General features: G+C 45.0%; 10 protein-coding genes across 10 annotated transcripts; 3 read left to right on the top strand and 7 right to left on the bottom strand.

Moving 5' to 3' along the window:
• Positions 1-526: 526 nt before the first annotated feature.
• On the bottom strand, positions 527-1,483 carry LOC119550823. Its single transcript, XM_037859768.1, has 2 exons — positions 1,171-1,483; positions 527-1,108 (listed from the first exon to the last, which is right to left on the bottom strand). The coding sequence occupies exons 1-2, from the start codon at positions 1,180-1,182 to the stop codon at positions 740-742; spliced, it is 381 nt and encodes a 126-aa protein (XP_037715696.1). The 5' UTR covers positions 1,183-1,483; the 3' UTR covers positions 527-739.
• Positions 1,484-3,942: 2,459 nt separating this feature from the next.
• On the bottom strand, positions 3,943-4,609 carry LOC119551563 (39S ribosomal protein L52, mitochondrial). Its single transcript, XM_037860961.1, has 3 exons — positions 4,481-4,609; positions 4,272-4,420; positions 3,943-4,215 (listed from the first exon to the last, which is right to left on the bottom strand). The coding sequence occupies exons 1-3, from the start codon at positions 4,527-4,529 to the stop codon at positions 4,027-4,029; spliced, it is 387 nt and encodes a 128-aa protein (XP_037716889.1). The 5' UTR covers positions 4,530-4,609; the 3' UTR covers positions 3,943-4,026.
• A 95-nt stretch (positions 4,610-4,704) lies between these two features.
• LOC119551562 (respirasome Complex Assembly Factor 1) lies at positions 4,705-5,594 on the top strand. The gene is made up of 3 exons (XM_037860960.1): positions 4,705-4,903; positions 4,965-5,068; positions 5,132-5,594. The coding sequence occupies exons 1-3, from the start codon at positions 4,796-4,798 to the stop codon at positions 5,325-5,327; spliced, it is 408 nt and encodes a 135-aa protein (XP_037716888.1). The 5' UTR covers positions 4,705-4,795; the 3' UTR covers positions 5,328-5,594.
• LOC119551561 (probable U2 small nuclear ribonucleoprotein A') lies at positions 5,590-6,585 on the bottom strand. The gene has a single exon (XM_037860959.1). The coding sequence runs from the start codon at positions 6,462-6,464 to the stop codon at positions 5,670-5,672; it is 795 nt and encodes a 264-aa protein (XP_037716887.1). The 5' UTR covers positions 6,465-6,585; the 3' UTR covers positions 5,590-5,669.
• A 641-nt stretch (positions 6,586-7,226) lies between these two features.
• Positions 7,227-9,215, top strand: LOC119549490 (peptidyl-prolyl cis-trans isomerase FKBP8). The gene is made up of 6 exons (XM_037857593.1): positions 7,227-7,378; positions 7,495-7,992; positions 8,049-8,131; positions 8,190-8,499; positions 8,560-8,790; positions 8,847-9,215. The coding sequence occupies exons 2-6, from the start codon at positions 7,501-7,503 to the stop codon at positions 8,922-8,924; spliced, it is 1,194 nt and encodes a 397-aa protein (XP_037713521.1). The 5' UTR covers positions 7,227-7,378; positions 7,495-7,500; the 3' UTR covers positions 8,925-9,215.
• Positions 9,216-9,848: 633 nt separating this feature from the next.
• Positions 9,849-11,207, bottom strand: LOC119549491 (cystathionine gamma-lyase). Its single transcript, XM_037857594.1, has one exon. The coding sequence runs from the start codon at positions 11,126-11,128 to the stop codon at positions 9,947-9,949; it is 1,182 nt and encodes a 393-aa protein (XP_037713522.1). The 5' UTR covers positions 11,129-11,207; the 3' UTR covers positions 9,849-9,946.
• Positions 11,208-11,503: 296 nt separating this feature from the next.
• On the bottom strand, positions 11,504-14,051 carry LOC119549489 (exocyst complex component 3). The gene is made up of 2 exons (XM_037857592.1): positions 13,012-14,051; positions 11,504-12,954 (listed from the first exon to the last, which is right to left on the bottom strand). The coding sequence occupies exons 1-2, from the start codon at positions 13,981-13,983 to the stop codon at positions 11,710-11,712; spliced, it is 2,217 nt and encodes a 738-aa protein (XP_037713520.1). The 5' UTR covers positions 13,984-14,051; the 3' UTR covers positions 11,504-11,709.
• Positions 14,052-14,244: 193 nt separating this feature from the next.
• On the bottom strand, positions 14,245-15,751 carry LOC119549544. The gene is made up of 2 exons (XM_037857693.1): positions 14,416-15,751; positions 14,245-14,337 (listed from the first exon to the last, which is right to left on the bottom strand). Exons 1-2 carry the CDS (start codon positions 15,694-15,696, stop codon positions 14,245-14,247), a joined length of 1,374 nt encoding a protein of 457 aa, XP_037713621.1. The 5' UTR covers positions 15,697-15,751.
• Positions 15,752-18,055: 2,304 nt separating this feature from the next.
• Positions 18,056-22,670, top strand: LOC119551103 (ubiquitin-like modifier-activating enzyme ATG7). The gene is made up of 9 exons (XM_037860282.1): positions 18,056-18,252; positions 18,320-18,841; positions 18,901-19,113; positions 19,262-19,406; positions 19,464-19,811; positions 19,865-20,029; positions 22,002-22,295; positions 22,408-22,524; positions 22,586-22,670. The coding sequence occupies exons 1-9, from the start codon at positions 18,056-18,058 to the stop codon at positions 22,637-22,639; spliced, it is 2,055 nt and encodes a 684-aa protein (XP_037716210.1). The 3' UTR covers positions 22,640-22,670.
• Positions 20,040-21,497, bottom strand: LOC119551106 (32 kDa beta-galactoside-binding lectin). The gene is made up of 3 exons (XM_037860284.1): positions 21,153-21,497; positions 20,438-21,025; positions 20,040-20,382 (listed from the first exon to the last, which is right to left on the bottom strand). Exons 1-3 carry the CDS (start codon positions 21,242-21,244, stop codon positions 20,097-20,099), a joined length of 966 nt encoding a protein of 321 aa, XP_037716212.1. The 5' UTR covers positions 21,245-21,497; the 3' UTR covers positions 20,040-20,096.
• Positions 22,671-23,508: the final 838 nt, after the last annotated feature.

Genomic DNA, 23,508 nt, shown 5'->3' with positions numbered 1-23,508 from the left:
ATAACAAGATCACCAAGGACGCTTACACGCAAACATCTTCCTGCTTTACACATTATTTATTTTAAATGATCACATCATCGAGAAATGTTTACTGTAAACCAAGTATAAATAATAATAAATGCTGTTCTGATTTTATTAAATTGCTTAAGTGGTCAATTAGCACCGAATCGCCAAATTAAATAGACACTTTTCGGTTCATCAAATTCTGTACGGCATTTTTGATTAAAAGTGGAGGCGTTATCAGCGAAAGCGTTTACTGCTTAGCAGTAAGTCTGGATAAGTCTTTAAAATGCTGAATATTTAAAGGAATTTTTGTTGAATTTGAGCCCACAATCACATACTTTTGGTAACCGAATAAATCCAGCTAGGGAGCAAAGACATACTTTTGTTTTTGAACTCTAAATTACAGTTCCGACTTGCGTATCGCCGTTTTTCTAAAAATATATTTTAATTAAAATTTCACGATTCCCACTCGTGTGGTCGCCTTTCAGGTTGCAACCGCAGAAATAATTATTTAGTTGATAAATTTCTTTCATAAATTTGGGTATTTTTATTTGTTTGGGTTTGGGTATATAAATATAATTTGGTCATCGCTTTGGCAGCGTATAAAATAGATAACAATATAGGTATAAGGTACTTTTTGGTGTGGGAGCCACGCGACTAACACTACAGCTAAGCCTACTCTAAACATCCTCAGTCTGTACTCTCAGTCCCGGCAGGAGGACCGGAAGGAGCTCCTCTAGCCGAAGAAGTTGGGCACGAACAGCTTCTTGCGCTTGGTCTTGGTCTGCCGTACGCGCACAATGGGGGTGAACTTGACGTTGTGGGGCAGGGCACCGCTCTCGGAGTTTCCATCCTCGCGGCGGGTGTAGCCCGCACTGGCGGCCACCGGTGCGATGTACCCATCGTCCACATAGTAGTAGCCCGGATTCAGCTTCTTGAGCCGGTTATCCGTCAGGGGTTTCCCATAGGTCAGCGCGTACGAGGAGCCATCGTAGCGGTCGGTGTCGTAGGCCTCGTAGCTATCCAGGTCGTAGTAGGTGGGCTTGGCCTCGGACACCTTGCAGATGATGATGCTGACCAGCAGGCAGATCCACGAGTACAATTGCTGCGGGAAGAGGGGCTGGGTGAGCTTGGTTCTCTCGGAGATCTCTGTATAGCCATGCTTACCTTAAGATCCATTGTGCTTTATGGTTAGAACTGGTTGGTATCCTGGGGTAATATTATCCTTTGATTTCTGGCTGGTGGTTGATTTGATTGCTCTGAACGTCTGGCGAGTTCTGTGTGCTTTGCTGTGAAGAACCCTTCCCTTATATACGCACCGGCCGCATTATTCGCACCCAAATGTGAAAATTTGCTTTCGGGCCGAGCCGAGGCTCCCATATGTGACGCAAGTTCGGAGGGAACGCAGCGACATTTTCGACGTAGTCAAACTCTCTTGGGTTGACGCCATCGCCATCCGAATCCGAATCAAGTCCGATACGATCCATCGATGTCTGGGTTTTGTTTTGCGCATGCGCGGCTGCTGTGGCTTGGAGACATGGTCTTATCTCCATGGGATTCGGTGGGACACAGACAAAAGGCTCTAATTGCCGGGTGCAGGGCAGGCGTGAAGCCAGTTTGGCTTGGAAAAGTTTTTACAATGCGGAAAGATACGGTCCCCTAGAATTCCCCCATTGTCTGTGACCATATTGTTTTGATCTGGATCAATTATAAGTGTTTTAATTTATTGTTGATCTTCGGGGCTCTGACGTAGGCCAGTGAACGGACGAAAGTAATTAGGGGCTTTCGACGCTCTGCTTTCGGTTTTTTGCCTTTTGTTTGGTCGAAAGGTTTGCGTGAGTAATATGTGTACCAGGCGCTGTGGTCCCCGGGTGGTAATTTTTGTGTGGTCACACGCTAAGTCTAAATCCAGACCTCGAATGTCGCTGTAATGAAATTCGCCTTTTTTATCATAAATCAGCATAGGTACGCAAATAAGCGGGTGTCTAAAAATACGACTCTGGCTTTATAAATACCCAACCGCAACGGTTCATGCGACGCCTAATCAATTTGTCGTGAAAATGTGGCCGGCTGACTCAGGAAGTGTTAAATACCGCGATTTTCTAGAAAAAACATGATCTGCTCCCCGGAGCAATAAAATAATTAACGAACAAACTCGACACGGTTGCGATCTGGTCTGCACTTTAAATCAGGCTCCGAAAAGGGGCATGACTGCACCCAAAGATTAGATGGATAGTGAATCAGAGATTTCTGGGAAACCGTCTAGGCTTTTGTAAACCATAGTTAAGCAGATGAAATTGAGGAAAAGACATATGCTTTGGACCCAGACTAATTCGCAATCAATTATCGCCGACTGTTTCGAAAAGTTTCGGGCGTAAATATAAACCCGCTAATTATATGAATTTATACAATTATATAAATATAAATCCCAGTCGGGATCCTGTGCTGTGGGGGCAATAACAACAAATTCAGTTGTTTTCCACAACTTCACCTTTTTCCATGCCACCCAACTGGGGGTAAATATTTTTTTGCACACCCAAAACATGGTCAACAACAACAGAAAGGTGCGATATTTGCCAGTGATAAAGGAAACATAAACAATCCAGTTGGAATCAGATCGCATTACGTATACGCACGATTGGCTGCATTCAAACTAAGCGCAGCGACTTGGGCTTCATTTTGATTGAGAGCTCCGGCGGAGGCAGGTTTTTCTTTTTTTTGTCACACCCTCACCGGACTCGAGACCTGAAAGACGGTGCCAAATTTCATACACCTCGGCTAATTTCTGCAAGAAGTGCGACAAACATTCTGCAATTCGAGTAGCCGCCGTATCCAAATGACTATCATCTGCTTAGAAAATTTCCTCAGTCTTGATTTCTTTGTTAGCTAAATGTGCGAATGTAAATAGCTAAATTTGCACCCTGCAATATTTGAATATTTACAGTGGCACATTAACCGTCTATTTAATTACCACTTTTACCAATTTTTGACCGGTGTGAGTTGGCAGCAACAAAGGGTTATGGAAATTTTTATGTCTGCCACCTAGGGGATCAATGGATCTTTAGTTTTGTTGATGTTTTTTCGGGAAGTGTGAAGCTCGGCCGGGTCGGATGTTTTTCCATCCCAATATAAATGTGGAGTGGCGGCTAGTAACTATAACTAGCACGTCTTTTACCCAATTTAAAACCAATAAATCGGTTGAACGAGCTCGGCGAAAACAGGCCTAAGTGGAGCACGTTTCTGTGGATTTTATTATGCCGGTGTTTGGTTTATACGCAAGTGATCGTACGAACCCAAGACAAACATTTGCCGGCCGTGCAAAATTCTTGATATCCTAACCGAAAAGTCAAATACTCGGAAAAACAAGAGCCCCACTGGCAAGGTGTGCAAATATTGAGCTGGTAAGCGAAGGTACATATTTACCGATAAAGGCAAACAGCAGGGATCACATTTGTCATGGTTGGATGCCTCAGCTGGCACGATCGATCTGATAGTCTCTCCAGGCGGCCACGCGGGGATCTGGAGCACATTGCGCAGGCCGGAAGAGGAGACGTCCAACCTATGTAACTGGCCCTGGACAAACGCTTACAGATAAACAGACAACAAATGAAACCGCCGACTTCCTTGTTTACAAAAATAGTTTGAGGAGAGACTCGAATGCGCGAGCGTAAGCCTCCTATTAGCAGCTAATGTGTGAATGGAGGCCCACTCCAGCCTCAAGGGCTCATCTCGGACGGCTGGGAAAAGCGGGCCATGCTTTCTTCTCGCCTAAATGCCAGGACACGCTGCCCCGGCAAGTGCGTCACCGGCGTTTTAGCACTCAATTAGGCTGCGGCAGGTGGGTCGCCCAGCTGCAATTAATTCCTCATTAGCGGTACGTCTAATGAACCACGCTTGCTGTTTGGGGAACGTTTTTGAAACGTGTTTTGGGCAAACATGTGTCCACATCTCAAGACCATCGTATAATTTCGTCTCCATTCACTAAGCGACTTATGATAACTTATACAGGCTAAGATTAGGAGGCTACTTCTTCTGCTTGAGCAGCAGGTGGCCCTTGGGCTTCAGTTTGCTTTGGATGAGGCGCTGCTTCTCGGATTCGGCGGCCTCCTTGAGGCGTTCATGTCGCTGCTTGGCGAACTCCAGCTCGCCACTCAGCTCCACGATCCTCGAGGCGATCTCCTGCTGCTTCTGCAGGCGTCTCTTCTGGTTGGCCTACAAAACATGGATTATAAGGGTGATGTTTTGAGGGGCTCAAGGGGCGTACTTACTCCCAGGGGCGTGGGTCTGCCATCTAGGTAGGTAAAGTCAGGCAAATTTGTGAGTGGGCCAAAGGCATTCGGGTTTTCCGGCAATCCCTTGCCTGCACGCCACTTTTGATCGATGGAGCGGCTGGCTGTTAGCGCAATTCCTCGTTGTGCTGGGTTAATACAGAACTTTGATGAATTGTAAAAGGCTTATAATGCAGCAAAGCACTTACCAGTAATTGTGGCGTAAGTGGCCAGGCAGATCTTGGTTATTTGTAGCATTATTTATCAAAAATTAACCAGTAGAAAAGAAAAACTAATTCACATAACCAAACAGCTGATGCCAGGGTTGTCACCTGAATGTAAACAAGCTTAACAACACTAATGCGGTATATTTTTTTGGTATTCCCCTGTAATTCAGTGGTATTTTCTTATCGTCATCCAAGGCGCTTGGGATTTTCAGCTCGGCAAACGCGTTAGTCATTTGATAGTGAAAAATTAATTAACAAAATAATTTAAAGTGAATTGGGTCAAAGCTGAAACAAATAATGGCCACGAAAACAAGTACAATCGAGCGCAACGGCCACCCGGCCAAATCCTCCACGCTGCGGGAAATTTGCGCGCGCGCCATCACAAAATCGGAGTGGGAGGACAAGGTGAGCAAAGTTACCCGTCATAAATCGTAAAGCCCGCACGCTTAACCCCGAATCCCCGCAGGAGGAGTTCCTGGACGTGATCTACTGGTCCCGCCAGGTGTTCGGCATTTTCCTCGGCGTCATCTGGGGCATAGTCCCGCTGAAGGGCTTCCTGGGTCTCGTACTGTGAGTAGCTATAACCTATAAATAGCCGGAGAACCTCCTTTTGATCTTCATCATCTATCCCAGATTCGCCGGCATCAGCTGCGGGATCGTCTACCTGTACGCCATCAACTTCCAGAACGTGGACGAGGACGCCTACGGCGGAGTTTGGGAGCTGGTCAAGGAGGGCTTTATGACATCGTTTGCCGGATTCCTGGTCACGTGGATCATCTTCTACACGGGCCTGCACTACGACGAGATAATGGCGGCGAAAGGATCCTAATAGCACCTCCCAGCCATATCAGACCAGGAGCCAGATCCGCCGATCCCCACTCCTTAAGCCAGCTGCTCCTCCGACTTTTTTATCCCCTTCGTACTCACTGTAGATTGTTAAACTTTTAGCCAATTATGTTCATGTAAATGCATTTCCACGGTGGCCAGTTGTCCCAGATCTTTCCGTGAAAGATCCTCCGGCCAGCCGCCCTAGTTGAGAACAAAAGATACTATATATATTTGTGAATGTCCAAAATGCAGAATGCGATGAATCAACTTTTGTCGGCGTTTTATTACAAAATATTGGTCTACGGTTATAAGGTAGTTGACGGATAAACGACGGTTCCTGGTCCTAGTAATCCATGGGCACGGCCCCAGAGCCGTTGTGCCCCGCTCCGTTCTGCGCCGCCTCCTGCTCGTGCTGAAACTTATCCGGCAGCTGTCCGCTCTGCAGGATCTGCGATAAGCGCTCCACCTCCGCCAGTGAGCTGGCCCGCTTGATAGCCTCGCGGATGCGCTGCATGTCCTCTGGATTGGCCAGTCGCCCGCCGTCCGATCCCCGTCCCTTGCCATTCCCCGCCTCGGCAGCCAATGCGGCCGCGGCGCTCATCTTGGACTTCCGGCTGACCTCCTTCAGCATGTCCTTGCCCTGTTTGGTACGGAAGAACTCCTGCGCCGCCTGGCGGTCCTTCTGCTTGATCTTCCGGAAGTCGAGCAACCTCAGCTGCGGAAACTTGTAGGCCATGTACTCGCGGTAGTTGGGCTTCGTGGACACCGGGTTGATGAGCAGGCAGATGGTGTCCAGCTTGGTGAATCCGGCCAGCGGCTCTAGGTCACTTAGCTCCTGAAGGTTGTTGCCGGTGAGGATGATGGAGGCCAGGTTGGGCACCGCCTCCTCCAGTCCCTCGCTGATGCGCAGGATGCGGTTGTTGTTCAGCAGCAGGCACTTGAGGCGCGGCAGGTGCGGCATGTTGTCCAGCTTGCGCAGATCGTTGTCCGACAGATCGATGGTGTCGAACTGGTCCAGGGTGGCGCCCAGGTTCTCGATCTGTGGAATCTTGTAGCCGCGCAAATCCAGCTCGCGCTCCCGGCACGGGTTTATGTATTGCATCGACTGGTTGATCAGCTCCGGTGTTAGTTTCACCATTTTGGCAGTGGCTGTGCTCTGTTCCTTTGATGTATCTGGCTTTTTCTTTCTTTTTTTAGTTTATTTCCCTAAAATGCAGAAAAAACAATTTGCTGCCGACGCGAGTTGGAGATGGAAGCTTTGCCGATATCAAGCACTGCCGGCATCGATAGGTTATAGTGGTGGGATAGGCAGTATTTCCATCACTTAGTATTTTGCATTTGATAGCGCCTAAAATACCGTAGGGTGTGCAGTGCTGAAGGCATCCAATTCTACGTCCAATCAGCTGTTATATCAGTTTTTTTTTTTTAAATAATTTTAAACGTCTTAAAAGTTATTTATTTGGATGAAAATTTGCAGAGGCGACAACGAATTTAATTTTGGTTTTTGCCCTTGTTCCTTTAAAACGTTGATAAGACTATGATGGAATGCCCCCTTTACCACAGTGCCCCATTTTCAAGGGTAATATATTTTTCTTTATGAAATAAGATCATGCCAAAAAAATAAATAAGTCGACCATGACCACTTGCTTCGTCGTAAGAAATATTCTATGCATTTTTTTAGGTATTAAAAATTGTACCTACAATGGACAGTGGACGTAAGCAGACAGTTCTTTCCATCTTGTTTTACTTTTCTTGTGATTCCCAAAAAAGACATTTAAGCCAAATAATATTGCAGAAAATAAAGGATACTAAACTGTTAAAGTTACCAAGTTTCTAAATTAGTTTTTTAGAGTACAGAAATATTTTTAAATTAATTGGACGTTTAGTTGCCTGTTGGTCGTGCGGTACTCCCGGGAAACTATACTTGGTCACACTTTCAGAAGGTCGTAAAATTTTTTTTCGTTTCCAGTAACTTTCTTGTCGTTTGTTGCTTTCGAAATAAATTCGAACCTTTTTTGTTACTAAAATCCGAGACCACAGTTAGATACTGCCGTAAGTTGTGATTACGGGAGTCTGCAAGACCCGTGAAGTGGTCCACTCAGTCGACTTTGCCTTTGCCCTTTGTTCCGAGTTCCAATGATTTACACACTTTCGTCTCGCCAACCTAGGTAAATATGGATACGGAGAAGTCTAGCAGCAGCTCCTTCGAGGACCTGACCAACGCCGAGGACACGAAGGACATCCGCAAGGTGGCCGCGGAGGAGGCCGCCTCCGGGGATGGAGCAGCCCCGGCTGCCGCTTCTGGAGATGATAAGAAGGCGGTGGAGGAGGATCCCGAGGACGAATGTGATATTCTGGGCAACAAGCAGCTGATAAAGCGCACAATCAAAAAGTCGACGGAGGACGGAGGCAGACGGCCGCTTCGAGGGGAACTGGTCACCCTGAACTTGATCGGCAAACTGGACAACGGCAAGGTGGTGGAGGAGGAGAAGAACTTCCAGTGCCACGTGGGGGACTTCGAGGTGGTCCAGGGATTGGACATGGTGGTGCCCATGATGCAGATCGGCGAAGTGGCCCAGGTTAGCGTGGATCCCCGCTTTGGCTACGGCACCCTTGGACTTAAAAAGGACGGCGAGTCCGAGTACCTGGTTCCGCCCGATTCGCATGTAGGTTTGGCGTTCAGGATTTCGACGAACTGTCTTAAATGTCTTGCTCCTTCCAGCTTACCTACGAAATAGAGCTTTTGGATATCAAATACGAAGACTTTGCGGACCTTAAGAGCTTTGAAATACTGCGCAAATATGGGTATGTCCAATTCTCGCCTTCTGTTTCGGGTCACTAAATAAGTAAAGCACCTTTTCAGTACCCGCAAGAAAGAACGTGCCAATTTCTTTTACAAGCGCTCGGAGTTCACCACCGCCATTCACCTGTACAGACGTGCTCTGGACTTCCTAGACAATCGGGACGGTGATCCGGAATCCGAGTTTGACAAGGAGGACCTTGAGCTTTCAAACAGCGATACGCAGGCCCTGTTGGAAGATCGATTGATAGTCTACAATAACTTGGCCATGACACAAATCAAAATCGCCGCCTTTGACGCCGCTCTACAGTCTGTAGAGCACGTCCTGCGGTGCCAGCCAAACAACTCGAAAGCCTTGTACCGCAAAGGCAGGGTGAGTCGATGGTCCAAAGCCCTAGACTTCCACATACTAACTCGTTGAACTCCATTGCAGATACTAGAAGGCAAGGCTGACACCCAGGGGGCCATTAAGCTTCTGCAGAAGGTAGCAACTATCGAACCCGACAATCGAGCCGTTCAATCGGATTTGGCCAGGCTCTTCATCAAGGCTCGCCGCGAGGAACACAACGAAAAGGAGATGTATCAGAAGATGCTGGGTCAGGCCAAGAAAATGGAGCAGAAGACTGCCACCAGGCAAAAGCAGCCCCTTGTAGACAACTCCAAGGTGAGAAACTGCAGAGATCATCAGAGTGCTGACTAATCACCATCGTTCCCTTTCAGCTAAAGCTGCTTGGCTATCTGATGGGTTCTATATTAATTGGAGTAGCTGGCGTCGCTATTTATCGTTACAAGTACTAAGGACAAGCATTGCACATGAACTACTGGTTACTCTAAGCAATTAAAATGCATTTTTTAAGGAATATATATAGATGGCAAAATTATGAACGTTGGAAAGCCGCAGTTGCTTATTATAACGATATGGCTCTTGTTGTACATTTAATGCTATGCACACTTCACAATAGTATGTATCTTTCAAATGGTATGGTTTTGGATAACGTACACATAATGTTAAAGCTTACTTTTAATCAACTACATTCTGTCAGACATGTACCGGGAATTGTTAAAATAAACACAATTTTCTCATCATTATTTACTTTTATTATTATTTAAAATGTAGCTTAAAGGCAGAATCAAGAAAATTTACACTATCTGAACCCAATCGCACCGTATTTATGAACTAGCCAAAAAGTCCGCCAGCAAATAAAAGACTATATATGTATGTAGAAGGAATGATTTTGATAAGCAACACACACTAAAAGTCCCATTTTGAAAAAGTTCAATAAAATGTTTCTATTCTTCCTATTTTCTTGCTTTTCTTCATTTCTAATCTATAAGGCGAACGAACTTTATTTTTCTGAAAAGTCGGAACATCCGTTCGCGAGATATTATTTTCTTCTATCGCGACTTAGAATGATTGAGCGAATTTAAATATGCTGATTCATTGTTTGTGTATAGAAACCGGCATGACAATGGATGATTTCGGAATAATCAAGGTTGTAGCTATGGGGGGTCAGAAGCTTTTAAAGAAATCCGAGATGTACATATGCACATAGCTGACACATAGCTATATTGTATATCATTGTTTACCAAGATATCAGCAGTACATCAGTTACCGATAACTGCAGTTGTAAGTGTTTATAAGATACACAAAGTTCACTTTGATATATCCGATATTTTTCCGATCCGCCATAAAGATTCATTATAGTACTGTTACCAATCATATAATTTTAGACAATACACTTTTATTGGGTGGGTTAATTTACAAATTCATTATCTTGCGATCTAACAACTCCTGAGAAAATACATGTGATGCGTGTGAATTAGGCCTTTGAGGCGATGTCAAGGGCCTGCTCCAGATCGTTGATCAAATCCTCGGCATCCTCCAGTCCAACTGAGAGGCGAACCAGACCGTCAGTGATGCCAAGGGTCTTCCTGTCCTCCGCCGGAACCGAGGCATGGGTCATCACGGACGGCAGCTCCGCCAGACTCTCGTATCCACCAAGACTCTCCGCCAGGGTGAAGACCTTGAGGGCCTTCAGGAACGCCGAGGAGTGCTTCAGCTCACCCTTGATGTAGAAGGAGAACACGCCGCTGTATCCGTAGGTCTGCTTCAGAGCGATCTTGTGCTGCGGATGCGAGGGCAACGAAGGGTGCAGGACCTTCTCCACGAACTGGTGGGCCTCCAGATACTTGGCGATCTTCAGGGCATTCTTCTGGTGCTGTTCCATGCGCAGCGACAGGGTCTTCAGACTCCTGTTCACCTGGTAGCAATCGAATGGCGACGGCACAATGCCCACCGCGTTCTGCAGGAACTTCAGGCTGTTGTAGAGCTTCTCGGAGTTCATGGTGATGCCACCCATGACCACATCCGTATGGCCGTTCATGTACTTGGTCAGGGAGTAGCAAACCAGATCGGCGCCCAGCTCCAGGGGCCGCTGGAAGTAGGAGGTCAGGAAGGTGTTGTCCACGGCCAGGACCAGGTCCTCGCGGACTCCATGGACGAGCTGGGCAATGGCCTCGATGTCGGCCACCTTGATCAACGGATTCGTGGGCGACTCGATCCACACCAGCTTGGTCTCCGGCTTGATGGAAGCCTTAATAAGGTCCAGATTTGTGGGGTCCACGAAGGAGGCGGTGATTCCCAGGCGGGTGGCTACCTGACGGATCAAGCGGTTGGTTCCTCCGTAAACATCGTCGCCCATGACGATGTGATCGCCGCTGCTCAGCATGGTCAGCACGGCGGTGGTGGCTCCCAATCCCGACGAGAAGGTCAAACCGAACTTGGCGTTGTCCAAGGCGGCGAAGCACGTCTCCAGCACAGTCCTGGTGGGATTTCCGCTGCGGGAGTACTCGTAGCCCCTGTGCTCGCCCGGAGCATCCTGCTTGAAGGTGGTGCTCAGCGATATTTGCGGAATCACGGAGGCACTCTTCCACTGCTCGGGGCTCTGGCCCGAGTGGATGGACTTGGTGGCGAAGCCGCTCGGCTGGACTCTGTAGCTCATCTTGCTTGGGAACGCGGATCGTGGGGAACTGACACGTGGAGAGAATCCGTCGCGACTATATATACTCCTGCCATATGTTATCGCAGAGCCAGTGCTTCAAATCGTGATTTTGTCCATTACAACACTGGCATCTTTCACCGGAAGTGCTGCCGCTCTAGCTATTTAACGGACAAATTGAAAAAACATGACTTTCATAAAGAAAGTTTTAATTGAACCGATGGATATATTACATTTTAATGAGCTTTGTATTGAATACAAAAACCGTTGTTTTCGAAGGTGTGAATTTGAAATTAATCATTAACTAACTTCAAATCCATAATATACATATTCCAATTATTTTCATATGATAGGTTATTCAATTCAAAAAGATAATACTTTTAATACAGAAATTACATTTTGTGTTATTATATTTTTAATGTTTTATAAGTGTAAGATTCCAGCTGTCTTCAGTAGGAATCAATATTTTTGTGGTTAATTATACAATAATTTACCTGTTGATAAGGCATATTACAATCCCAGTATAAGAGTAAATACGATACTGAACAAAAAATGTCATAAGGAATGGGAAGGTTCTAAGGGGTCTACCACAGTTTGTCGCTGAACACAATCTCCTTGAAGATGCAGTCCTGCTTGGCGATGCTGACCATTGCCTTTTTCGACTTCATAGCATCCTGCACCTTTTCTCGCACCTCCGCCGCCTTTACATCGTTTCGGATATAGAAGAGCCGCACCAGGTGGTCCTCATTCAGGGAGGGATAGCTACCCAGCAACGTGTGCAGATCCAAAACAAGGAGCTCAATATCCGAGATGAGCAGTGCTGATAGCGTGGATATTAGATCCAGTGGAGAGTCGCTAAGGGAAATCTTTGGAGCTATCTTCTCGAAGAACAGCTTAAATCGCTTGGCTTCCGTTTTGATTTTCCGGGTAATGGCATCGCACTCGGCTCGTGGCTTTGACAACCGCTTGGAGAGCAGAGCCCTAATGTAGCGCTTGGCCAGTAGCTTTTGGGCCTCGTTGATGACCATCTCGAAGTTATTGGGTCGCAAGTGGTTGTAGTCCTGGAAGTAATCGTCCAGTGTCACGCAGATGGTGTCCACGGCAATGTTGCTGGCCAACCACTTGGCGGTGAAAAGGTCGTTAAAGTGGCATTCCATGTCCAGGAAGGCCTCCTCCAACAGGTAGCTGGCGGCGTGAGCCCGGATCCGCTGGAACGTGCCCAGCAGGCGCTCGAAGTCCTCGTAGTGCTCTGTACGCGACTTGGGCCAGTAGAGCTGTTTCATCTGCTGCGCCAGCTCCACCATTTGCTGGCTATTATTCACAATGGTGATAATGTAGTGGGTGAAGTACTTAATCTGGTCCCGATTTCGGAAATGGTGCTCCTTCAGCTCGATCACGTTCTTTAGGTAGGTCTGGCCAAAGATCTCAACCTGTTGGATGCTCATTACCAGCGCCTTGAACGTCAGCTCCTGGTGAATCGTGTTGGTCACCTGCAAATGCTGGTCGATCATCTGGAATATGATGACCGGCGCCGACGTGTGGTAGAACTCCTCATCCTGGTCGGGCACCGTCTCAGTGAACCACTCCTGCTTTTCCGTCTCGGCGGCCTTGGTCATCCATTCCTGGAAGTTGCGTTGCATATTCTGCAGGTACTCATCCTCCAACGCCTTCAGATGCTCAGGGCGCAACAGAGTTCCTATCAATCGATGTACATCCACGTTGAGATCGGGGTGGGACATCAGCTCTACGCCTGGATACGTATGTGTGACCCACGCCATCATAGATACATATTCATTGCCCTCCAAGCCAGAGCGCACAATGTTATCAAGCTAAAAATAAAAACATCCGGTTAACGATTTTTTTTGAAATGACTGCTGGTTACTCACATAGCTAGAGAGTCCCTCGTGGTAGAACTTGACGTACTCCCCGAATATATCGTAGTGCGGCGGGAAGCAGGGCACACAAAGAGATTTCACCACGCGTAAATCCTCGAGGATCATTTGACGCAGGATTTCGAGGTCGCGGACCAGCCACATCTTGTTGTCCGCTCGCTCCTCCAGTTTGGAACCCTCTATGCGCGTTACGACCGACTGCTGCAGCACATCCATGATCATGCGGCGCCAAGCCTTCGGTCTCCCGGGCGGCAGGAACCCGGTGACCTTCTGCTGCTGCAAGGCGAACTGGTCGTTCTTCTCTTCCCGCTCTATGATGCGCAGCGCGGTGACTATGATTGTGGGCTTCTTGCGCAAAGTGTTTAGCGTTCGGCTGAGGATCAGGCGCAGTCTTTTCTCCAGCTCCTGGGACACGGTGTCCACCTTCTCGAAGTGGCGCTTAAGTGTGATCTTGTCGGAGGCGTGCTGCTTTGGCTGTTTGTGCAGCTCATATAGGAGATCATCGCGCGAGTTCTCCAGATCCGCCAGACACTGGTGGGCATTGAGCAGCTTGTCGTCTTCGATCAGCGCCATTGTCTTCTGGACGCTGGCGTCCACGTTGAAGATGTGTTTGAGGTTTTCCATGGCGGTGGCGTACTGCGAGTGCTTCGTGTTCTCCTCCCGGACGACTTCCAGTGCGTCGTAGACCTCGGGAACCACCCTCAGCAGGCGCTCCACCTCGTCCATGCGGCGCCTCACCTCACGCACGTCCTGCATGCAGGTCTCCAGCTGCTTGAGGCCCACCCTGACCCCATCCAGTTGGCTCTGCATGCCGGTCTTGAGGAGCGCCTCCTCAGAGGCCTTCTTGCGGGCCACACGGTGACGATACTGCTCCACCTTCTCCAGCTGGCCCGGCCGCTGCAGCATGTTCTGTATGTCCTTGAGCGCCGCCTGGCGCGCCTGCTCCTCCAGCTGCTGCAGATCCATTGTGCCTGGGTTGGAATTGCTCTGTTTTGATTTGTTTTTCTGTTTTTGATTCTTCAGTTGTCTGTTGTAAGCGACCAGTGAAAAACGTATCGATATGTGCGATACCTTATCGACTACATTGTCGATTATCGCTACAAAATGTGTAACTATCGCGCTGGTTTAAAAAATTGTATTTAAAAACTTAACGAAAAACGAAAACAATCCAGTGCTTACAACAGCTTCGCTTTATTGTACGTGAATAACAAGTCACAAAATTTCTTTTTAAGAGTCATAATCAAATCCACCCACGCGCCAAAAGCAACAATCGTTATATCCATTCAATTTAATGATATTTTTGGGCACCGCTTCAGGGTTCTAGAAAGAATTGGTTGTAATTTAAATAAAGAGTTTCTGTTGCAAAACTAAAATTTAAAAGCCAATTGCGTAACTTACGTTGCAAATAAACATCCTTATTTCCTCGTCGCTCGTAAAAAATCCTAGTTCAATGGGCAGCTTTCTCTGCATGTTATTGTTGGCCATCTCCTGGCGAACTCGGTCTGCAATCCCATGTACCAGCATGGCGTTTACGTCGGTGACTTTTAATCCCAAACAGTGTAGTTTTGGACAGGCGTGAAACAGGTGCAATACCATTGAGACACTGAAGCACGGTTCGTTGAAGACTATCCCCTCCAACATTTTGAGTTTGGCGATCGGCGTACAGTCAATGTCCACCCAAGACAGGCACAGGACTCGAAGGGCGCTCAGCTTGCCGACCTGTATTAACTGTTCCTTGGTTAAGCGGCCACCAATTGTAAAATGATCTAGCTTCTGGTACTTGTACGCCACTAAACCGTCGATGACTTTGTTCCATAATCTACTATAGAGTTGCCGTTCCTGTGAATTTAGTAGATCCAAACCGTAACAGTCAAATAAGGAACTGCCAATCACTAGCTCTTTTAGACTTGGCAGTTGAGCCACATACTCGCTGTTGCGGCTGAAGGTCATGGTAAATCGGAGTGCCTCTAGCAAAGGACAAGAGTTCTCCATTACCATCGTTTTAAAGACCTCGTCGTCCCTTTCCACACGCAGGAGGTCGAGGGATCTCAGTTTGGTTAAGCGTTTGCAGGTCTTGGGAAGGTAACTCACTTCCAAAAACAGGCTGTCAAGCTTTAACACCTCGATGGAAGTAGGTAGCTCACACAAGGTGCTTCCAGTTATTAAACTTTCGCTCAACTTAAAGACCTTAAGATTGGTTAGGCCTTGGAACACAGAAATGTCTTCATCGCCAAGGCTTGAACAGCATATCTCCAGAGCCTCCAGATGATAAGCATTGTCCATGATAGACTTCATGAATATATGTATATTAGGGCAGAACATAAAATTCAACGTCCTTAGATTGATGCACTTTTCCCGTACCAATTCGGCTAGTTCTTCCTCCATATACCTGACCTTAATGCCCCTTACATGAGCTCCAGACAGCTTGAAGAAGTCGCGTATTTCCCATGTGGTACATCTCCCGAGGTCATCCGTGTTTACGGTCTTGTGCAGCCTGGCAGTGGCCATCTTGTAGATCGACCTAAATCGCAGGCAGGTCCTGGCGAATCGTAGCTGATCCTGCAGTCCTAGTTTTTGCAGGACACGTTCCAAGCAGTCGTCATTAAGGGCCAAAATGGGCGATGTCTCCTGTTGGGACAGCAGATCCTGAGGAGATCCGTTTGCATCCGGCTCTGCCATTGCGAGTCTTCAGTGATTCTATTATACACCAGATCCGAAAGACAATAAAAGTTGAGCAAGTCTCAATTATGGAAGTCCCCGGAATTACAAACGTCAAGTTAGGTTGGGACTAGAGGTGCATCGATGTTTTTCAAATTTCTAAAAACATCGATGTTTTTTTTGGACCATCGATGTTTCTAGGGCCCTCACAGTTCAAAGAAGAAGAAGATCAAAAGCACGCTAAAGGTTTGTAATTTGTTACATTTTTCCTATTTTGTTAATAATAATGTTTAATTATTTACTTGCAACTATATGAAGTAATATTGGTGGTTTAGGCGCGACGCTGCTTAAGATTTCAGAGATGGATAAGTTCTTGAATATCAGATCGCCGTACCCGGTTGAAGTCCGGTATCGTTGACCAACTTACATATGTTTGTTAACATAAATTATCAAAGCTTTACAAAGTAATCCCTTTATAATCTAAGATGATCTCAATGGACTGAACTTTTGTTTTTATTTTTTTTTTTTATTTCTTAGCATATTACTTGATTAAATGAATTGTTTTTCTAGTTTTAATACAAATTCCATCAATATTTTTTAAATTATATTTTATAATACAATTACGGAAAACATCGATGTCTCTGCACCTCTAGTTGGGACAGAAATCGTTGTTCATTGCCGATTGATCGCAGTGTTGAGTAAGCGATATATTTTCCATTTGGGGTATTCCCTTAACCGCTAAATGAGTAATTTTTTTAAAATTCAACGCAAAATAATTTCTTACTTTATTCGGACTAAACCTCATTTTTTTGTCCCTTGTTAAAAATTATTTGAAAGGTAAGGTCAACTAAAACAAGAAAGGAAGTTAGCTTCGGCAAGCCGAAGCTTCTATACCCTTGCAGCTATAATTATTAAATTTAAAAACACAAAAAATGATATTCCCAATAGTATAAGATAATATGTCAAAAAACACCGAATCTATAATTTGTTTCATATTATTTTCCTACCAATTTTCCGATTTTTGCTATGGCAGCTATATGATATAGTCGTCCGATTTTGATAAAATTAAATTCGAAATTCAGAACTAATTAAAAAATGTTATTTCCAAGCGTAGGAGGTTATATGTTAAAAAACACCGAAGCTATAATTTGTTTCATATTATTTTCCCACCAATTTTCCGATCGTTCCTATGGCAGCTATATGATATAGTCGTCCGATTTTGATAAAATTAAATTCGAAATTCAGAACTAATTAAAAAATGTTATTTCCAAGCGTAGGAGGTTATATGTTGAAAACACCGAAGCTATAATTTGTTTTATATTATATTTCCGCCAATTTTCCGATCGTTCCTATGGCAGCTATATGATATAGTCGTCCGATTTCGATCAAATTTAATTCGAAATTCAAAACTAATTAAAAAATGTTATTTCCAAGCTTAGGAGGTTATAAGCTAAAAAACACCAAAGATATAATTTTTTTAAATTTTTTGTTTCGATTATTTCTATGGGAGCTATAAGATATAGTTGTCTGATCCGGCTGGTTCCGACTTATATACTACCTGCAATAGAAATATGACTTTTGGGAAAGTTTCAGCCCGATAGCTTTAAAACTGAGAGACTAGTTTGCGTAGAAACGGACGGACAGACGGACGTGGCTAGATCGACTCGTCTAGTCATGCTGATGCAAACTTCTGACTGAAATCAATATACCATCTGCAAGAGTATAATGATTCTCCAGGACTCCATTTCATACCGAAACAAGTACAAGTGATTACGCCTGTGAAACAAATCAACTTGTTTTGGTCAATAAATTAATTGCATGAGGGTAGGGGGATGGTCAAAAATCGGAAAAACTATGAATACGTGATATATAGACAGAACCTTAAGTCCTTTTAGCTATAAAGTTAAATTAGTCCGAAATTCAAAAATAAAAAAAGTTTTAGGGTATTCCCCAAACTCTTTCATTGTTAATTAAATTTCGGTCAGCTGTTCCATACAAACTGAACTGAATGGAGGTCCCAAACCGGGTACAACTATTATACGTTGGATAATTACTTAGCAAAAAAAAAAACACTTCCAAGCCAAAACGGTCTAAATGCGGAATATTCCCTAAACTTTTCGATTGCTGAATTGCTGAAAATTTAACAAAAAATTTCACACATAGGGGGAACGAAATTTCTAAAAATGGAGCTTATATGGACCAGCTGGTAAGCAGCTAATTTCAATGGAAAAGTTTAGGGAATACCCTAAATTAAGATGAATGGTATTTTTATTTAACTGAAGTGGTATTTAATGGTATTTATTGTTTGGCCAGGTGGTATTTTCTTATCGTTCACTTGCAGCAAAGCTGTTTTAAACGTAAACAACGCCCCCAGCTAAAGATGAGTGCGGATAAAGAGATGATATTGCAATTTGCACCGTGGGAATCCTTTGTGTCGCCCACTTTTTGGCATAAGCTAGCGGAGCTCAAGCTGGACCACGATCGCCTGTCCGACTCCAAGCGCTCCATTGCTGGACATTACACAAACCGAAATGCCAGTGGGTGTCTCATGGAAGTGGACTACACGGCCTACAACAGGTGAGTTCTGAAAGCTGGAGTAGATAAGAGCATCGCCCCTCCCACTACTTATTGACCCGCATTTCAGGACGGCACAGCCCCCAAAGTTTTACCATTCCGCCAGCGGCACCATCTACAACAAGAACACAATCGAAGAGTTCAAGGCCCTGGACAAGCTACAACTGCTGGCCGATGAGGGCAAGGAACTGCTGGCTAACATGAGCAGCGGTGAGGTTCTGAGGGATCCCAGTCTGTTGACCCGGTTCTTTGTCCTCTCCTTCGCCGACTTGAAGAGCCACAGCTACTACTACTGGTTCGCCTTTCCCTGCCCCCTAACGCCCACCCTTAAGCTGCAGGGTGCCGTTCAAAGGCTGCGCGACTTACCCTATAGTCAGAACTATATAGAGGCTTTGAAATCCCTTCCGGCTGAGTCACAGAACTTCTTCATTTTATATGCCAATGAGGAGCAGAAGGTGTTCGAAGCCCGTAGTTTGAGCTGCCTGAACGAAAAGGACGTGGAATATTATTATTTTGCCTTTGCCGATCCCAGCGAGTACGATCATCCCGCTTGGTCGATGCGAAACTATGTGGCCTTCCTCCTCCAGAAATGGTGGGTCTTAACTATAATTAACTAAGGCTCCAACTTACAGTTATCTGTTTCCATTACAGTCCCTCATTTGTTGGCAAATCACTCAAGTTTCTGGGCTTGCGATACAATCAACAAATGCAGATGGATGACAGCCGAGTATGGCAGGTGATCCAAACAGAAGCTTGCGATCTGAGCCAGCCCGGGGAGTTAAAATTTGTGGGCTGGGAGCTTAACAAAAATGGTAAAATGGGACCGAGAATGGTTTGCATGAGAGACAGCATGGATCCAGCCAAGTAAGATAATAGCTATACACCCAGATAAGAAATATCAGTGTTATAAATGTGTCCTTAGTTCTAGATACCCTTATCATGTTAATTTCCGACTTAAAATTAATTGTCTTGTCCATCACTGATAAATATATATTAATTTTTTTTCTTTTAGACTTGCTGAGAACTCTGTTAACCTTAACCTGAAACTAATGAAGTGGCGCCTGGTTCCCGATCTCAATCTGGAAGTCATCTCACAAACCAAATGCCTACTGTTTGGAGCTGGTACCTTAGGCTGTGCTGTGGCCAGAAATCTCCTGGTGGGTTTATCTGTATATTTAACTTAGCTGAAATAAATAATAGTTTATTTCTTTCAGTCTTGGGGCTTCAAGCACATAACCCTGCTAGACAACGGGAAAGTAGGATTCTCCAATCCAGTGCGCCAGAATCTCTACACCCATGCAGACGCTGTGGCTGGCAATCGAATGAAGGCCACCACTGCTGCCCAAAGATTGCGGGAGATTAATCCCAGTGCGGTAACGGCGGGTCATGTGTTGGAGATTCCCATGCCTGGACATACGATTGGAGAATCCCTGCTTGCCCAGACGGAGGACCATTTGCAGGTGATACAGCAACAGGTTCGGGACCATGATGCCATCTTTTTGCTCACAGATTCTCGCGAAAGCCGCTGGTTGCCCACGCTGCTGGGAGCGGCTAACCAAAAGGTGGCAATATATATACCTTCTATAAGAGACGCAACTAATATCTGCCCTTCCAGATTGTCATCAATGCAGCTCTTGGATTTGATAGCTACCTGGTAATGCGACATGGCTATACTCGTGAAGAGGCTGGCGATGGTGGCCAACAGATCGATGGACTCAAGTGCATCAATGGCGATCAATTGGGGTGCTACTTCTGCAACGATGTTACGGCCCCAGGAAATGTGAGTGTGATTTTTTAATAGCTAAGATAGCACTTTAATTTTCAGACTTAGTTCGGTTAAATGGTCACTAAACACACTCGTAGTCATGGCGGGAGTACTTTTCGAAGCCACCACACGTCGGGTCTCCTGTCTGCAGATGATCCACGCCAGTTATCTGGACTACCAGGCCGTTTATGCTGGTCACCTTGAAGCCCACCAGATTCGCCATGGCATTTGGGGTACGCCAAGCGTAGCTAAAGAAATTGTAACCGTCGACGGCGGTCAGAACTTCGCGATCCGTAAAGGCAAGCGCCAGTTTGAACTGCTGGTTGAATACGAAGGGAAAGCCGCCATGGCGCTCCTCGGTTCCAAAACTGTAAAGAGAATTAGTTAGCCCTGGAGGGTTATCACATTTTAAGACAGCCTTACTCAAAGCTCTTATTCATGGAGTTGCGCACTACCACCTTCTCATCGAAACGCACGCTGAAGTGGAGCTCCTCGCGCTTGGTGTCCGAGTCCATGAACTTGATGATAAATTGACCCTTCTTGTTCTCAAAGCAGCGAGCTGTAAGGACGATCACATGGCCAGCACTGAACAAAATGGGCTGGTCGTTACTGAACGCCTTAAAGTAGTCAGAGGCGTGGATGGCGGGCCAGGGATTGGGAAACACGGTACGATGATCAACCTGCTTGATCACCTGGATCTGATCACGGATCTCCAGTGCACGGATGGCTGACAATGGCATGCGGTATCGGAACCTGCAGAATTCCCGGCTATTTATCGATATGGCAAAGCTGTCCTCGCAGCACAGGATGTACACAAGGAAGAACTCGCCGCTGACGATGGGATTGGGCAGAGTGTTGGGGTCCAGGACATGGGTTTCCTCCTCGCCCCATGAGCCGTTCACACGGGAATTCCGTACGATCACATCATTCCGAAAGTAGCATGAGAAGCGTAGCCCAATATCCGCGTTGGGATCCACTGTGCTCTTGGCCGTGCAGAGGTTGATATGGAACCTGGCGAACCAAAGTGATCATAATCGATATATTAGTCACGAACTGATAAGAAGCCCTGTTTGACAATCAATTAGTCACGAAACGGAGTCGTGCAGGTATACTAATCCCAGTTTGGAACACCTCTTACCTGGCTGCTCCGTCGATGGTCTTGGCCACGACCTCCAGAACATGGCCGAACTCCAGCGGATGCGAAAGATTGCCAGCGAACTCGGTCAACATGATTTCTTCCTGCAAATAACTATTGAACTAGCTATCGCCTTTGCACTGAACGAACACAAAATGTGTGTACTTTATAGGGGCGTGGGAGAGTCCGGAGTTCTCCGGCTCTCCCGCTCGCCGGAACCTTATCTAATCGAAAATGGGAGGAGCGGCGGGTTACTCAAGTAACCGATGGAACCGCTTAAGTTTCTATACTTTGGGTTTGGTCTCTAAGACCAACTATTTGTTTTGTTCTCGCCTGGAGGCGTCATCTCTGTTAGCTCCAAGCATGTGTTTGTTGACACTGAAAAGCTTTGGAAAGCTTTCGATCTTACTAGTGCACCGGCGCCGAAGCTCTTCAGGAACACCCTGAAGAAATGTTAATATATGTATATTTAGAAACAAGTTTAGTAGATCTACTAAATAATATATCTTTATTATTACAAAAAAAAATAGTTATGTATGTAATTATAAATAGAGGAAAATGCGACAAGGATAGTTTAAAAAGATATAGCAGACATATTTAAATGGTAAGGAAATGGTATTATTAGAAAGTCTGTCTTAAATTCAAATGTGTTGTAGGTGCAGTGCCTTCAGTATGTACCGCGTACTTTATTTTATTTATTTTTACTCAACAGAACATTTTACGTATTTCAATTAAAATGTCGAATGATAAAATGGAATAAAAAACCCACTATCTTCTATTTTATGTAATACTAATGAACATTAGGTATAGCATATCAATATATTGTTCATACTTTTACCATCCACTTTTCAGTCCCTCAAGGACCGCACGCTGGACCAGCAATGCACCGTGACGCGACCCGGGGTATCCAACATTGCTGCTAGTTATGCGGTGGAACTGCTGGTTGCTTTGCTCCAGCATCCCAGAAAGGAATTAGCACCTGCCTACTATGCCCAGAGTGGGCGTGGCAAATCGGAGGAGGCGGCAGGCAAAGTGCCTGAAGGTCTACTAGGCATTCTACCTCACTCCATCCGGGGAATGCTTTGCAACTATGAGAATATCTTACCCGCTACTCAAAAGTTTGCTCAGTGCATTGCGTGCTCAGCGGTAAGAATTTTCCGCTCTTATTAAAATATTTGATTATAGATAATATTTTAGCTCAAAAGAAATCCTAACCTTTTTATTTATTTTAACGTTCCGTATTCTTGTATTTTTACAGCCAGTTTTAAATGCATATAAAACGGAGGGAAATGCTTTCCTCTTTAAAACATTCGAAACAGCCAAGTATCTGGAGGATTTGACTGGGATCTCAGAGTTTAAGCGGTTGAACAGCGAGGTTTGAGGCACCCCTACTTAATCTAAACAAGCAATTTATAATATGAATGTATTTCATACAGATAATCGATTTTGATGACGACGAATTTGATATGTCTGAGGAGGATGAAGATTAGCCTGCAGCATTCATTTAATAGAAATTGCCCTTCAGAAAGCGAAATCCAGCTTATCGAACCTTCAAGTTAAATCCTTGAATTTTCCGCAGAATTTATAAGTTCAGCTTTTATAGCATTTAGTGTCCAATGTCTAAAGCAAAAATGTGTGTATATTGATATTTGCGTTTATTTTATCTAGTCATAAGGAAAATTGTGAATCAATCGAATGAAATTAATGACAAAAAAAATGTAAGAAATATATAAAGATGTAAATTAACCTTGATTTACATAAAATCAAAAAAAAAGAATTGCTATTTCAAATGAAAACGGCAATTAATTGAGTATTGGAGCTTTGTATTTCCGGTAATTTACAAGTCGCAACCTTTGGCCTCTGTTAGTTCGTATAATACGTTTTCCGCTGATAAGAAACAGTCATTCAAATGCGCAAATATTGTTCTCTTTTTAGAATTCCCACTTTTATGGTTGACAAATATGAAAATATTGTTTTTGATTCCCCGTCGGTCATTGATATTGTTATTAGCTGCATTATTCAAGGCGAAACACGAAAACAAAGATGAATGTTCGTCTTAAAGTGTTTTGAAAATATGCAAATGATTTACATAGTGGGCCTGGAATGCAAAAAGAATAGTTCAAAGTTGAATAAACCTGGTTAGAAAGCCACGAACTGATTGAATATGTTAATTAGGCGGTGGTGCGGCGTTAAAAATATCTGACATCTCTGAGATACACTTACAATTATAATGATTTGAAACGGAATGCCAAGTGAAGTAAAAGGGAGTACCTTAATATGTTATTGAAGATTATTTAGTAGGAAATTTTATATTTTAAAAATTAACTAATCTTACAAAACTAACATTACCAAAAAAAAA

This window comes from Drosophila subpulchrella, chromosome 2R, assembly GCF_014743375.2.
Source record: "Drosophila subpulchrella strain 33 F10 #4 breed RU33 chromosome 2R, RU_Dsub_v1.1 Primary Assembly, whole genome shotgun sequence".
NCBI lineage: Eukaryota > Metazoa > Arthropoda > Insecta > Diptera > Drosophilidae > Drosophila > Drosophila subpulchrella.
This window is presented reverse-complemented; position numbering and strand designations above follow the sequence as displayed.

Coding starts and splice junctions, on each gene's coding strand:
- LOC119549489 (XM_037857592.1), bottom strand. CDS start 13,983: ATGGATCTGCAGCAGCTGGAGGAGCAGGCGCGCCAGGCGGCGCTCAAG. Junction 12,955..13,011: donor ACGAGGGACTCTCTAGCTAT/GTGAGTAACCAG, acceptor TTTTATTTTTAG/CTTGATAACATTGTGCGCTC.
- LOC119551563 (XM_037860961.1), bottom strand. CDS start 4,529: ATGCTACAAATAACCAAGATCTGCCTGGCCACTTACGCCACAATTACT. Junction 4,421..4,480: donor CACTTACGCCACAATTACTG/GTAAGTGCTTTG, acceptor GTATTAACCCAG/CACAACGAGGAATTGCGCTA. Junction 4,216..4,271: donor GCAGACCCACGCCCCTGGGA/GTAAGTACGCCC, acceptor CATGTTTTGTAG/GCCAACCAGAAGAGACGCCT.
- LOC119549490 (XM_037857593.1), top strand. CDS start 7,501: ATGGATACGGAGAAGTCTAGCAGCAGCTCCTTCGAGGACCTGACCAAC. Junction 7,993..8,048: donor TGGTTCCGCCCGATTCGCAT/GTAGGTTTGGCG, acceptor TGCTCCTTCCAG/CTTACCTACGAAATAGAGCT. Junction 8,791..8,846: donor CCCTTGTAGACAACTCCAAG/GTGAGAAACTGC, acceptor GTTCCCTTTCAG/CTAAAGCTGCTTGGCTATCT.
- LOC119551106 (XM_037860284.1), bottom strand. CDS start 21,244: ATGTTGACCGAGTTCGCTGGCAATCTTTCGCATCCGCTGGAGTTCGGC. Junction 21,026..21,152: donor ACCATCGACGGAGCAGCCAG/GTAAGAGGTGTT, acceptor TTGGTTCGCCAG/GTTCCATATCAACCTCTGCA. Junction 20,383..20,437: donor TCCATGAATAAGAGCTTTGA/GTAAGGCTGTCT, acceptor TTCTCTTTACAG/TTTTGGAACCGAGGAGCGCC.
- LOC119551103 (XM_037860282.1), top strand. CDS start 18,056: ATGAGTGCGGATAAAGAGATGATATTGCAATTTGCACCGTGGGAATCC. Junction 18,253..18,319: donor GACTACACGGCCTACAACAG/GTGAGTTCTGAA, acceptor CCCGCATTTCAG/GACGGCACAGCCCCCAAAGT. Junction 19,812..19,864: donor TGGGAGCGGCTAACCAAAAG/GTGGCAATATAT, acceptor CTGCCCTTCCAG/ATTGTCATCAATGCAGCTCT.
- LOC119551561 (XM_037860959.1), bottom strand. CDS start 6,464: ATGGTGAAACTAACACCGGAGCTGATCAACCAGTCGATGCAATACATA.
- LOC119549491 (XM_037857594.1), bottom strand. CDS start 11,128: ATGAGCTACAGAGTCCAGCCGAGCGGCTTCGCCACCAAGTCCATCCAC.
- LOC119549544 (XM_037857693.1), bottom strand. CDS start 15,696: ATGGCAGAGCCGGATGCAAACGGATCTCCTCAGGATCTGCTGTCCCAA. Junction 14,338..14,415: donor TAAGGATGTTTATTTGCAAC/GTAAGTTACGCA, acceptor AATTCTTTCTAG/AACCCTGAAGCGGTGCCCAA.
- LOC119551562 (XM_037860960.1), top strand. CDS start 4,796: ATGGCCACGAAAACAAGTACAATCGAGCGCAACGGCCACCCGGCCAAA. Junction 4,904..4,964: donor AATCGGAGTGGGAGGACAAG/GTGAGCAAAGTT, acceptor GAATCCCCGCAG/GAGGAGTTCCTGGACGTGAT. Junction 5,069..5,131: donor GGCTTCCTGGGTCTCGTACT/GTGAGTAGCTAT, acceptor CATCTATCCCAG/ATTCGCCGGCATCAGCTGCG.